The sequence below is a fragment of the Lathamus discolor genome, chromosome 5, assembly GCF_037157495.1.
Source record: "Lathamus discolor isolate bLatDis1 chromosome 5, bLatDis1.hap1, whole genome shotgun sequence".
Classification (NCBI taxonomy): domain Eukaryota; kingdom Metazoa; phylum Chordata; class Aves; order Psittaciformes; family Psittacidae; genus Lathamus; species Lathamus discolor.
In genome coordinates this window covers 21,386,533-21,400,855 of record NC_088888.1, presented here as the reverse complement: position 1 = coordinate 21,400,855, position 14,323 = coordinate 21,386,533, and the positions used below count along the sequence as shown (strand labels likewise).

Genomic DNA, 14,323 nt, shown 5'->3' with positions numbered 1-14,323 from the left:
AAAAATTATGAAAGATGTTAGTGAGAATTCTGATGAAGTGGTACTTTGCAGGCACGTGTATCTTTGAGAAGTGCTCAGGATCAGCTCAGCTTAGGAAGAGGACAGCATGACTTTGTGTTCTGTCTCAGGCTACACCTGCAATGACCCTCTCTCTGTTGACTGAAAATTATTCCTGATCTGAATGATGTCAGGGTGAGGATGGCAGCCCACAGGAAAAGCACTTCATTCAATGGTTATGTTTGCTTGCTTCACATTTTTTCACTCAGTAAGCTTGGCTAAAATCTCTACCTCCTAAAGCAGCAACAGACAGATCCAATCACTGAACTGAGGACAGATGAATAATAACAAGCTCTGCAACACAACCAGGGGCCTGCAAGTGGAAACCTCTACATCAGTGGAGCTGGAATGGAAAATTCCATTAATGAAAAATAGGGTTGGAATTTATGCTTGTCTGTGCAAGCAGCTGGGTTTGCTGGAAGCATGGTGAATGCAGCTACTCTATTAGACCTTTTCCTCTCCCCCTTTGTTTTAATTAAAGGAAGACATTTGGTACGAAAACCTTTTAACATTTCTCCCAGTCACCCTTAGGAACAGGCAGGAAGCTCATCCTGTGCTTAGTCTTGCTGGCTGTCACTTGAAAGCTGGGTTTTGCTGCATTCAGTAACAATATATGTCACGAATTTAGGAGTTTTGTTCTGATGAATGTATTCACAGGCACAAGAAACTGCACAGAAATCAGAGAGCATTGTAATAAATTTGCTTTTTCCTGCCCTGCCTCTCCTCTCAAAGCTTATGAGCTCATTTGAGTAAGTCAACAATGTATAAAATGCTCAAAGAACTCAAAATATCCACCTATTTTAACACATGCATATAGATGGAAATACAAGAGGATTTCTGCTAGTGTCTACCCTCGAATACCTGTTCAACACCTCTTCTATGAGTCTTTGCAGTGTTCACCCAATAGAGTTCTTGCACTTTCAATTCATTCCAGTACAGTATGTGTCATTTTTGTTTGATAGTAAATTTGAAGAAAACTTATGAGCTTCATTGCTTTTTAGCTGTATGTAGAAAATTTACTGCAAGGTCTTCAATGCAGTTCTTTTACTGTGCTTAGTTACAGACTTGAATCAGAGTGACTAGCGCAACAGTCTCTAGAACACAGAACTGACATGTAATAATTGTATTCTTTTCAGGTTTTAAGTGTTTGCATGACATCCTAGCCCTGTCAGAAAATCTAACAAGAAATAATAGGCCCAAGTGAGCTTTGTGTAGCTCTGCTGAATTTAAATTAACCTATCTCAAGGAAAAATTAGATTTTTATAATGATCATTACTCAATCTTATCATTTTCTTTTCATAATATCATGGTGAAATTAAAACATAATCAATAGACACTTGTCTGGAATCCTACCAAGTACAAAACAAGCACAAGAGGGATAGGAACTCCATTTGTACAGCAAATGTACAGCTCAACAGAGTACATAAATCCACACAAAACTCAAAGCATACATTTATATTCTGTTGCCTTTTTTTGGGTATTAATCATAGAATCATGGAATAGTTAGTTAATGGGTGTGCCTGGGTGCTTTGCCTACCCAAGCCCTGAGAGAGGAAGTCAGTTTGGTCAGTGACAACAAGGTATGGAAGTGTCCTATTCCCCACACACTTGTGAGAACTTCTGGTTTCTACTGTAACCTAGAAGCAGCACAACTGCAATAAAAAGGATTCTACTGTGATGTTTAGTTCACTCAGAAACTGTGCAGGAAAAATTTGGTCATGTTGTACATTTAGCCTTCTTTTTTTTTTTTTCCAAATAAATGTCAGGTAAGTGTTAACTACCTGGTACTCATCCAATGTAAAGCAAAGCTCCTTAAGAGAAGGAAAATGAAACAATAACATGACAATATTCCAGGCAAGTAATTGGGAACTCCACATAAAAATTTCAGAGAGCATTATTTTGTGCTAAATTTATGAATGTGTGGAGTCAGAGCTCACAAATGTGGGATATGCTAATTCTGTTCTGATCCATGTGCTTATGCATATGATATAAGCCTTAAACCATACTAAATTACAAAGCACCAGTCATTCACTTTCTGAATTTGTCTGGCCCTGTCTGTGTCGCATGATTCACTACTTATTCTGGACCAGAGCTTGGTACAGGGATGTACCTGGTTTTCACACAGTGAATTCAATTTCCAAGCCACAGAGAACACATTTGTGGCAGCTAGGAGCATTTTTCCATTATTTCCGTCTTCTATAGGTAAATGAAAGAGATGAGGAAATAGGACATAGAAAGTCAAGTGGTTGTCTGACTATCATAGTTCATATGCATTCTAACAGAACTGCAAGCGTTTGCTGTGGAAGTACATCCTGAATCACGTTCCACAGGCCAGTGGCTGCATGTGATATAACCCTTAGTGAATTCAATTGCTTGGATGCCTGGCACATTAAAAAAAAGTCCTCTTCTTCATTCTGGATGCATATGCTGGTAGTGAAGCTGCCACAAGTTTAGGAGTTCTAGATGTGGGTTTAGGTTATCTGTAAATAATGTGAAATCTGAGACTCTTTTGCCACTGATTCACAAATTAAAAATGGGAAAGTGGACTAATGCATCAGATGAAGTATTCATAATGCGTAACTCAAGTATTGGAAAGGCAATATTCCCATCAGTTTTGAAAGATTGGTCATAAGTGTTTTAGTTTTCCTTCATCTCTTTTTTTCTTTTTTCTATTTGTCTTTTATGTAACCCTGCTCTCATCACTGAATATGCAACAGCTTTCAGCTTTGAAGAAATAACAGTCACCCTCAACCTACATATCAGCAACCTTTGGTCAACAGGTTGATTTAACTTTTCATGGTATCCATACTTTTAATTTCTGATTATGGGGAAACTGAGACAGAATCCTTTAAAATCCTCTGAAGCAGTTTCTTTATAAAGAATCTTTTTCTTTTACTCATGCTTCTCTTCTTCAGTGGTAAAATAACCATACTTTATGACCACTGATACATACAATCCCCATATTCTCAGTGGGGCATTTCATATTCTTTCTCAGTGTTAACAGAAATGACTGCAAAAGCCGGTTGACAGCTCAATTATGTTTAGATCATTATGAACCAGAGTCTTCCAGCTTTCAAACTTGCCAGAAACAAATATGAATATCCTGTTATTACTGTGCATGGGGAAAGCACTGAAATAACAAAGATGTCGGTCAACCACACTTGTGCAAATAGAAGAACACTCCTTTGTGCTTCAAATATAAGCATGCAGATCACTCCTTATTTCTATTTAAAGTGATTTTTTCAATCATTAACATAATTAAGAAGATGACAAGAACTGTATCAGACCCAAATCTTCCACCTAACAGAGGAGTCTGTGGAAGATATAGAAGCAGCTCACTGCAAGCAGATTTGGGAACAGTCTTCTGTTCTCTAATGGTTCAAATAGGCTTAAAGTTTAATGTCCTTTTTGAAATGTGTTAGCATTGACTGTTACAGCTCTGGCTGCAGTTCAAGGTATCAGTTGTGAACTTGCATTGTAGTCGTGCTTCACCATATCCTGATGCTATACGAAATTTAGCTGGTAACAAGGTTATTTTCCTAAAATCAACTACTTTCTAGATGCCCTTTAATTTTTTTCAAGGACTTTTTCCCACAATTAAATAGACATTTTTCAGTGCATCATTTCCCTTGCCCTTCTCCCCACCACCCACGCTCCCTCAGCACTCAAACGAAAAATCAAAAATAAATGTTCAATTTTAAAATGCACTTTGATTTTTGTGAGAACTTATGACTCATGGTCCTGGTGTGCTCAGCTGCAGAGATGTGGAGAAAAGAAATCATAGAATAAGATAGGTTGAAAAAGACCTTTAAAATTATCAAGTCCAACCTTTACACCAGGACTGCCAAGACCATTAAACCATATCACTAAGGGCCTCATCTACACCATTTTCGAACACTTCCGGGGATGGTGATTCCACCATTTCCTTGGGCAGCCTGTTTCAAAAGCTGATTATCCTCTCTGTGAAGAAATTTTTCCTAATATCCAATCTAAACCTCCCCTGGTGCAGCTTGAGGCCATTATCTTTTCTCCTATTGCTTGTTACTTGGGAGAAGAGACCCAGACACCACCTTGCTCTATCTGCCTTTCAGATAGTTATAGAGTGATAAGGTCCTCCCCATGGCTTCTCATCTCCAGACTAAACAACCCCAGTTCCCTCAGCTGTTCCTCATCACACCTGTGCTCTGGGCACTTCACCAGCTTCATTGCCCTTCTCTGTACCTGCTCCAGCACCTCGATGTCTTTCTTGTACTTATGGGCTCAGAACACAGGATTCAAAAAGCTGCCTCACCAGTTCTGAGTATATTGTTCACTGCCTCTCTCTAATTTTTCAACCAAATGCTTTTTCTGGATTTGGAAGGTTTCCCTGGGCAGGAAACCTCCAGAAATGTCCAGCTCCTGTCCATGTATTTGTCATGTAGGAATGGTTTCCCGAACAGCTCAAAATTTTTGCTTGTCTTTTTTGACAGTTCCTAGTCTAGTAAACTTTCTTCAGGTTTATATTACTGTATTTCACTGCCTTGTACAAATAGGAAGAACAAGTGAATTTTATCAGACTAACAGAGACTACAGCAGTGACTGCAATTGCTCTTTCTTTATCTTGCCATGTTTTTATCACTGCCATAGGCTGTCTGGTATGGATAATCATTGCAAACAAGCTGGGGCTCAGACCACTGGGGTCTGAGGCCCATTACAGCACCAGTGTGCAAGATCTAAAGTTAGAAGCAGAAGCTGGAGAACCAAGCACCAGCAATGTCCAGGGTTTTGGTAAAGCTCCAAGTAGCAGTTCTAGGGATGTTCATTTGCACATCTCCTGACCCATAACAAGGCTGGTGCACACAGCCCAGTGAAAGACAACCTGACTTTGCCACATATGGATCTGTGGCTCACTCATATGTGCTGCCAGTGCTGAGTAGCCAAGAGTGAGCCTCAGCAGCCAGAAATTACCATGAAAGCAGAACAGCCAGTGCTCTGAGCTATCCAAAGCCACATCTTGGGAACTGCCAGGAACCCTCCTCTGAAATACGGGATGCTCATTACAGCAGGACCCTGCCACATGAGTGGCAGGGCTCCTTGGCAGCTCTGCAATGACAGCAGACAGCTGGGCTGTATAATTGGCCCCAGGAGAAGGTTAATCCTCTCTGTTCAAACAACTGGATTCATGGTACCAATGCTGTACTCAGAACAAAGAGGAAAAAGAGCAAAGGGCTTAATCGGCTCTGACACAGTGGAGTCCTTTTATGTTCAGAAGGCAACCTGTTGATGAAGAGAGGTACTGCAGAGTGATGACTTCTCACTCCCCGAATTTTACCTACACCTTGTTAATAATTTGTGATTTCAAGACACTAAAGGACTTACTGCACATTTTTTTCCATAGTGCTGTCTGACCTCTTCTGCCAAATACTAGTAACTGAACACATATCTAATACACCATACAGGATTTTAAAAGTCTGATACTTCTACCACCAGTAACACATATCAAATAATGCCTACATATACTAATGTAGCCCAGATTCTTCCTCAAGTATAAGCTCTGTTCACTAAAGAAGAACATTTCTATCTCCTTTCCTCCAATACACAGAACTGAAAATGTTTATCAGTTTATTACAGATAGAAGAATCACTTTCTTCTGAAGCATCACGGATATGCAACAAAGTACTGATGGTGCCTAATAGGAAATGAAACAAAAGATGGACTTAATTGTTAAAGCTCAGGAGCCAACAAATTTGTCATTTCTACTGAGATGTATCAATTCTCACTCAACCTTTCATTTTCTGTGACTGTAAAAGGGATTTTTGCTATCAACTTCCATGGCAACAGAACCAGGTTGCTGATGTCTTTTAACTCAGTTTCCCAGTCAATAAAATGGAAAGGCCTCTTTCATGGGTGCATAAACACAGTAATGCTGTATATTTGATTCCAGCGTGTTGTTGAAACTGATTGATGTAGCTCATTACTGGACTGCTTGTAAGTCCTTTCCATGGCAGCAAATTTCAGCTGTATAATGAACACAGCCATGCTTATAAGCAGATCTGTCATGAACACAACACATCTGTAATCACAAAAGTGTAAGTTTATAGAGCAAAACAGAAGGAGAAGTGGAGTGGAGGGACTGAAGCCTTTCCACTGGTGGTAAACCATGGTCAGTAGGGCGTGTCCTTTTCCCATGTGAGGGCAGATCTCTGCATTTCTTCCCCTGTTATCAAACTGCTGCTCTGTCTATCTTTGAAACATCTAAGCAGTAATATGCCTGCATGACTATGCATGAGAGTGTGCGCTTGTCCATAGGTGGATTTCAAAAGGGCTTAAGGGGAACACAAGCCCTCAGATCACATTGTAATACAAAATGTCCACGTGTTCTTTGGCTAATGAACACTTTTTCCATCTTGGGATTATTTACATATTCCACTCCGTTAAAAGAGAAAAGTGAAAACACAAATCCTTTAAAAATTTAAGTAAGCTTTAAATAAACAATAAAACTCATATTCAAAGATACTGACAGGAGATTCATGTGGGGTAAAAGACTGTATTGATTCACCCCATCTCACTTTCCAAACCATTTTTGTTACAGCATCATTTTTTCAATTTTCCGTGTCTTCTCTCTAGCATAATGTAGTCTAAAGAGTGAAATCTAGTTTATTTCAGCCCTTGGGCCCCGCCACCCCCACCCCCCCCCCATCATATTTCATTACATCAAGTTTTAGAATCAGATATATTTTTCACCTTAAACTTGCACAAACTGTTCTCCCTTGCTATTTACATTATAATATAAACTTTAGCTGCTGCAAATTTCTTTCAACATTCTATAGCTTATGTTTATGTAAAACCTCCAAATACTGCTGCTGTGCCATGGAAAATCAGTGGCACAGGTATGTAAGCATGAGAAGTATGACTTTGTCCCAGAGCTGACACACTGCGGAAATCTGACCTTCACTTATGCTGCCACATAGGGGCTCCCTTATGATGGACTGTCCTGAGTTCAGCAGTAGCAGTCACTTTTCTCCTTCTTAGTAGCTGGTGCAGTGCTGTGGTTTTGGCTTTCAGCCTGGGAACAACGCTGATAACACCAATGTTTTTAGTTGTTGCTGAGTAATGTTTACCCCGATTAAGGACTTTTCGGTCTCATGCTCTGCCAAAGAGGAGGTGAAGCCATGAGGAAGCAGAGAGAGGACACCTGACCCAAACTAGCCGAAGGGGTATTCCATACCACAGCATGTCATGGCCAGTATATAAACTGGGGCAGTTACCGGAAGGGCTAGATTGCTGTTTGGGTTAGGCTGGGTATCGGTCGGCAGGTGGTGAGCGGTTGTATTCCCTTCCCTTGGTATTTCCCTTATCATTATTATTATTATTGGTGGTAGCAGTAGTGGTTTTTTGTTATACCTTAGTTACTGGGCTGTTCTTATCTCAACCCGTGGGAGTTACATTCTTTCAATTCTCTTCCTCATACTTCTGGGAGCAGGGGGAGGAAGAAGGCGGGAGAGTGAGCGAGCAGCTGCTTGGTTCTGAATTGCCGGGTGGGCTTAAACCATGACATGGACCTTCAGCAGTTTTCAGCAGAAGGAATAGCTTAGTTTTTCTACTTCTATGTGACCCAGAGCTCAGCTATAAAAAATGTGCCATCTGCTGAAAGGTCATGCTCTAATTTAACATCCCTGAAGACTAATTTTTCCATTCAAGCTGTGCCCACATTGCTAAAGGCATCTGCCTCAGGGAGCTATCCTGAGCAGCCAGCGATAGTACTGTAGAGTGGCTTACATCTGGACTGCTCCTCGCTGCCAGCTTCTGGAGAAACCTAAACTTATTTTTAACACTTACTAGAAACCCATATATTCATGTGTTCTCTATAGCAACCCTTGGGATAGTAACTATTTGAATGTGTGATTTAGCAATCCAAGATGCCTGAAACATCATGGCATATTAAATGTGGGGGGTTATACCATAATGTCAAGCATGAGTGACATGGGACATGGCATAAAAGGGACTAGGGAAAATAGGGGTATAAGACCTGCGAAGGTAATGCTGAAAGACTGTACAGTAGAACGAGCCAAGACTAATGCGGAGGGGTCCAGACTGTTGTCCAGCAGAGGGCCATAAATATGACTAAGCCAGTGGAACATCTCTCCTATGAGGAGAGGATGACAGCTTAGAGTGCTCAGCCTGGAGAATGCTTATGGGGGGATCTTATCAATGTATAAATACCCGAAGTGATTGTGCAATGAAGACAGAGCCTCAGTGGTACCTAGGCAGTTGGCACAAGTTGACTCAGGATGTTCCCTTTGAACATCTGGAAACACTGGTACTGTGAGGGTGATCAAACACTGGCACAGGTTGCGCATTCCATCCTTGGAAATACTCAAATGTTGTCTGGACAAAGTCCTGGGCAACCTGCTCTAGGTCCCCCTGTTTGAGCAGGATGGTTAGACAAAATGACCTCCAGATGTTCCTTCCAACCTCAAACACTCTGGGATTCTGCAAAACCTTTACTAGGATTGAATTAACTGAAACCACTAAAAGTTACCTTATTACTTTCAAAAGAAATCAGGTTTCTAGACATGTAGTAGATATAATGATGCTTATTAAAGAGGAAACAATTTGAATGTTTTTAAGTACATAACTCAGAAGAGAAGACAGAAATTTTACTCTAAAATTTGAATGCGACAGAGAATATGTAAATTGACCAGTTTTCAGGGCAATTCACAAGTCTGGCCAAAGCTCATATTTTTCATCTGTGGGCCCAGCATGCCTGGCTAAAATTAGGACTGATTTTATTTCACCTCTGAAATAATGAGACATATGTCATTAAAATGAAAATTGAAAGCCTTAACAAAGAAAAGTGATGACTCCATACTTGCAGCAAAATTTTGCTTTAAAATCATGGCATGAAATGCTTTCTTGACTTTGTAGGGAAAGATGGAACTTACTGAAACAAAATTGGTAATCAATTTAGTCTTTTGCAAAGAAAAGAAAGAAGTAAATGCAAATAAAAAGCACAGCCACTTATCACTGATTGTGCTGGTAGGACTTTTTTCTTTGATATTCCATACCTGTCAGCACCCTCAGAGTGTAAAACATAAGAAGAGTAAGGTATTTTTAAATGCTTAAACTACATTTTATCTTTCTGTAGAGGTGCAAACTCTGCTGGCAATTACTCTTTATCCACAGTTTGCAGGATTCATGCCAAAACCCTCCTGCACATGGGGAGGCATGTCATCTGCTTTTACTGAAATCAGTACATTTCTTTTAAATCTGCTGTGGCCTTTAATTGAGCTAAGAAATACAACCCTGATATTGCCCTGTGTGAGAACCAGTTTCAGGCTGATCTCTCCTCTCTGTTTCCATCCGGCTGCCTCAGTGATGTTGAAGCTTTCCTAATATTAGTTTTCCAAGTGAGGTGCCACAGGGCTAGTAGAGCTGTTGATGGGAAAAAGGACGGAAACTAAGACATAGGACACACAGTATAAAGAAGTGCAAAATCTTTGCTTAAAGACAGCTAGCAAGGATTCAATAGCAATTGCTGTTTCAAAGAAAAGTACTGGAGATGGACAGCTGCCTAACATCAGGCAGAGAAAGGCTGTGAAAGAGAAGCTTCTTTTAGTAAAGCACTCTTTTAGAGCATGAGAATCACCAGACCAGTATAGAGCTAACAAATCCTGACAAAGGACCTAAAAGGAAAACAGTGAACATAACGAAGAATCATTTCTCTTAAATTGAATCAACCTGTTCTTAGATTGAAACTAAACAATATAATTCCCACACCTACTCTTTATCTTTTAATCTTTATTTTACTGTCCATTGCCTACCTAGCAGGTTCTCCAGCCCTCCACTATTAATTTCTTTCAACAAATTCAAAGAAATTATATACATATATTCATACAACACAGTTTTCAATCAAATGCATGTGTTGAGAAGGAAGATATTTAAATTGCAAAATCAAAAGTGGTTCATATATTCTGCAGAATATGAAATCCAAATTTAAATCTGGTCATAAGTCATTCCCGTGGTACAACACAGTGAACTGTACCATCAGAGCTGAATGTCCATACCACTGGAAAGAAATTGAAATACAAGGTGGATCTGAAAGTCAAATCTAAATACAGGCTTGTGTCCTGGTTTTGGCTGGGATAGAGTTAATTTTCTACACACAACAGTGTGTAGCTTGCACCTCTCTTGTCTTCTTACTGGACAAGAAGCAAGAACGAGTCAACTGGAAAGAATAAAAGGGTGAACAAGAATTGTGGTCCAAGACAGAAATTCTTCTTTCCTCTTTATGTATCCTCATGTCTTTAGTATGTCTATCATTATCTCCTGTATTTTTCATAGTAAGTCATACATACTGCTCTCAGGGACATCCATCTGGGGTTTCTCCCTAACACTTTACAGATGATGTCTCTTCCCTCAGACCCATATCCTTACAGCATGGATATTCTTCACATCAGTATGATTGCTGGAGCAAAGCACATTTCCTCTGACTTTGCTGTTCAAGAATGAAGGACCACTGAAATGTTCAGCTATTATTTTGTACTTCTAGAATCAGCAGGAATGCGTGGGAATTAAAATGATTACAGGAGAGTAGTTGTCCAAGAGGAGAAAATGTATTTGCTGCACAGTGATGTTGACAGCAACAAGAATGTACAAGGGAAGAAAACAAAAGTCAATAAAAAGCTGATGCTTGAGTGTGCAATTAAATAAAGAGCTGAAAGTGTTCATTGCTTGAGATTGTTATTCAAATGACCTTACACTACTTCTCTACATGCTTATCACGAGGAAAAGCAGTATGCTGTGTTGACATCTACAGAGGCAATCTCAAGACTGAGAGAATAGTCACACATTCCTCTATGGAAGGATTTTGTCGTTGTGGTTCCTGTATTTCTTATTTCTCAGATGGAGCAAATTTTCCAACAATATAGGTTTTCTTGGAAGTTTAGAGCCCATTTCCTTTTGTTTATAAATTTGTGTGCTCTATTGTCAGAAAGGACCACTACAATCATCTAGTTTGAAAACTTCCACAAAGAACACTTGTCATTTTTTTTTCCCTAGAAACTGGACTAATGAGTATCCAAAACTGAAGTTTTGCCTGAAAGACTCTAGACAATGGCAAATCTATCACCTTCTCCGTGGAGATTCTTCGGATGTTTAATTAACCTTAGTGTTCAAAATTGTGGTTTATTTCAAGTTTGAATTTGCCTGACTTCCAGCAAATTACGTTTCATTATATCTCTGCAAGACTGCAAATCTTCTCATTATCATAGCTTTCCATGTCTAGGGACCTCAACAAGATAATTAGGTAATCTTTCAATCTTTTCTTTGGTAAACTGAATAAACAGTTTGAAGTTCACAGAGTAAGAGGTTTTCCAGTCCTTTTTTTCTTTAAATTTAAAATTTATGTAGCTAAAAGTGATTTCAAAGGAGCTGGCAAGCACTTGGTATTATCTTCCTAGCAATCAGTAAACTTACTTCAGACAGGATTTACAGAAAATTTCAGAAGTCCAGCTCAGGCACCCCTAAGGGCTGTTGACCTTCTCCTGTTAAACTGTAAGTACTGTATCAGAAGCTGTAAGTAGGAGCCATGGCTGGGAGAGAAACCTCCATCAGATAGACATTAGTTGTGGTAGGATTTGGTTCCCTAAACATGGGTGTGTAGCTCTTTTCTGATTGCTGGGGACATCCCACATGGCCCTAGCTGTTCTTCTAAGATTTTGGGTTTTCTTGTGTGTCATATCTACCACTCCCAGGGCAGCTGAGTCCAGTTCCTTAGGATACTTAAAATGTCACCTCTTTTAGTTTATTTTTTGTTTGTTTTGAATGAACTGAATTCCACCTTCTGAGTCATGTTAGAGAGATGCAAAGCAGATATGAAACTCAAGAGCATTCGCAGAATTTTGTGATTCTGAAAGCTCTATGCCACTAGTGTATTTTACCAAGAAGCTATACCAAAAGAAACAAAATGGAGCAGAGTTGCACCTAAATATTATTACTGAAAACTTTGCTGATAATCTCTATTAACTACTGCATTTTTAGCTCTGCTAGTGAGAGAGTTTTAATCCACTTAAATCCTTTTCATTCTATATCATTTTTAGTTTGCGTTCTTTTTCTCCCTCTCAAGATGCCATGTGGTACTAAATCAAACTCCCTGGAAAAATCCAACAAATCCATTGTACCGACAAATTTGTTTTCATTAACAAGGTTTATAATCTTTCAAAAAAAAAGATTAAAGCTTTTTTTGACAAGTCTTGCTTTCTACAAAATTAAGTTTCCTGATATTATTTATATTTTTATTTTCTAATGTTTCGTTAATAAAGTCCCAAATTAATTGTTCCATTATCTTATCCATCAATGAATCAATCTAATTGGTCTATCTATCTCTTTTAACATATATAAATTATACAAATGGCAGCCCTCCCAACAATTTAGATTTTTCTCTGTCAAAAGATACTAGATATTAACATAAGCTGTTTACAAAACTCCATAGCTTATTTACTGCTCTTGCAGAAATTATCTTACCCTGCTGATTTTAAAATTTATCTTTAACACATGCTGTTCAATACTGGCCTTTTTTAGGAAGGATGAGCCTTACCATCTATCTCTATTACTGCGCAAGCCAGGTAAATCTCCCTGTTCCAACCTAGACCTTCCTAGGCAAGAACAAAAAATCAGCACTGAGGAGAAGAGTTTATGCATGGACACAATGGGTGGATGTAATTCTGAAGCTCCTCAGGGGCAGCAAGGGAACATTCTTGAGGTTTTCTCTGTTATCTTTCAAGACATCACTGCTTCTGAAAATACTTTCAGAAGAGTAAGCACTTTCATGAGCAAGCACTGCACACCAACATGTGTTGTATTCTCTTGTACCTAAGTCATAGGACTATGAATTTAAAATTCTGGATTCCATTCATCTTTGACTGGCATGAAAAAAATATTGCTTAAGCTCATTATAATTTCTTGTACTCATTTACTCTCTCATCTTTTATTCTGACTGCATTCAAACTGTAAATTATTTGGGACAAGGACTGTCTCATGTACTCAGTAATACTTTCTTAACCACTATTAGGCCTTAACTACTAGGGCCTTAATGTGGTATTTCTGCACACGTATTTGGTAACAGCAGTGACTGACTGATAGGACCTCCTGGTGGTGGTATAACTCAGATGAATTCCATTAAGACCCTTTCATCTCAACAGAGAGCTCTAGAAACACCACAGTCAGTTGGTTACAGAGAACATGCATCTCAGCTGCTTGTTTGAAATCTTAATTAGAATGTAAAGCAGATGTGATCTTCACTACCTGCTATTTATTGGTTCTGGGCAATGATTTCTGCCTTCCAACAGTAACCTAAATGCTAAGTGTTTTACAAAGCTTGACCACATCTGTGATTTATTATTTTAATTATTTTTGATTCCCCTCTTTCTTGTGTCACCTCATGTATACCTTTTTTCCTTTCCTTCTGTGTAAGTAGAAAACTGAATGTATTATTTTATGTATAAATTATATATATAAAAAATAAAAATGTTGTATACACATTAATATTCAACAATTCAAGCTACCACAAATCCTTCTTTTCCAGTGTCCCAGGTGTACTCTTCTCTTTTCCCTATTCTGGAACATACACTTCACCCAGGATATCTTTAAGGAGCCTCTGCACCCAAACACATGGCTCAGAAACAAGCCTTTATTAATAAAAGATTGTGTAGACAGCAAAACTGCTGCACATGTGTGAATACCAAAGATGGCAGACGTGAATGTATGCATGAGATGAGTGTGAAGACACAATCTGGAAATAACAGGGGAGTCACTGTACAGCCACAGCCTGGTTGTTTTCTCAGAATATGCATAACAGTGTGTTGCAAAGGGGACTTTAGGCCTTGAACCCTTAATAAGAAATGGTACTCACAGTTAGCACGAACTTTTCAGGAGGTAGAACTAACCTCTTCCCATGTCTTCAAATGTTTTTCTTCTCTTTTCTAGACCTTTGGCTTCAGCTGTATTTTCTTCAATTCGACTACTTTGATGGACCCAGCAGGCCACATGCAAAGCTGAAGTTTTCAGTATAGAGGATGTGAGCAGCACACTGGGAGGCTGAGTCTAAGAGCTCATCTATACAACCTTATTCATTTTGAAGAGCTATTAACATCAGTGTGATTACTTGCATGGTCCAAATCTCAGCAGTGTTATGGCAGCACATTCCAGGCCAGGACAGAGACATTGTTCTGCCCTCTTACCCATGCTGAGAATTGCTTTGGTATAAAATAGTCACATTCAGTAAAAA

General features: G+C 39.1%; 1 protein-coding gene across 1 annotated transcript in view; it reads left to right on the top strand.

Moving 5' to 3' along the window:
- The window catches only part of LRFN2 (leucine rich repeat and fibronectin type III domain containing 2), a 125,527-nt gene extending 111,450 nt beyond the window's left edge, over positions 1-14,077 (top strand). The window contains exon 2 of the mRNA XM_065679052.1: positions 14,023-14,077. Coding sequence (XP_065535124.1) covers positions 14,023-14,065 — 43 coding nt within the window. The 3' untranslated portion in view covers positions 14,066-14,077. The remainder of the gene's footprint in view (positions 1-14,022) is intronic.
- The last annotated feature ends 246 nt before the right edge of the window (positions 14,078-14,323 follow it).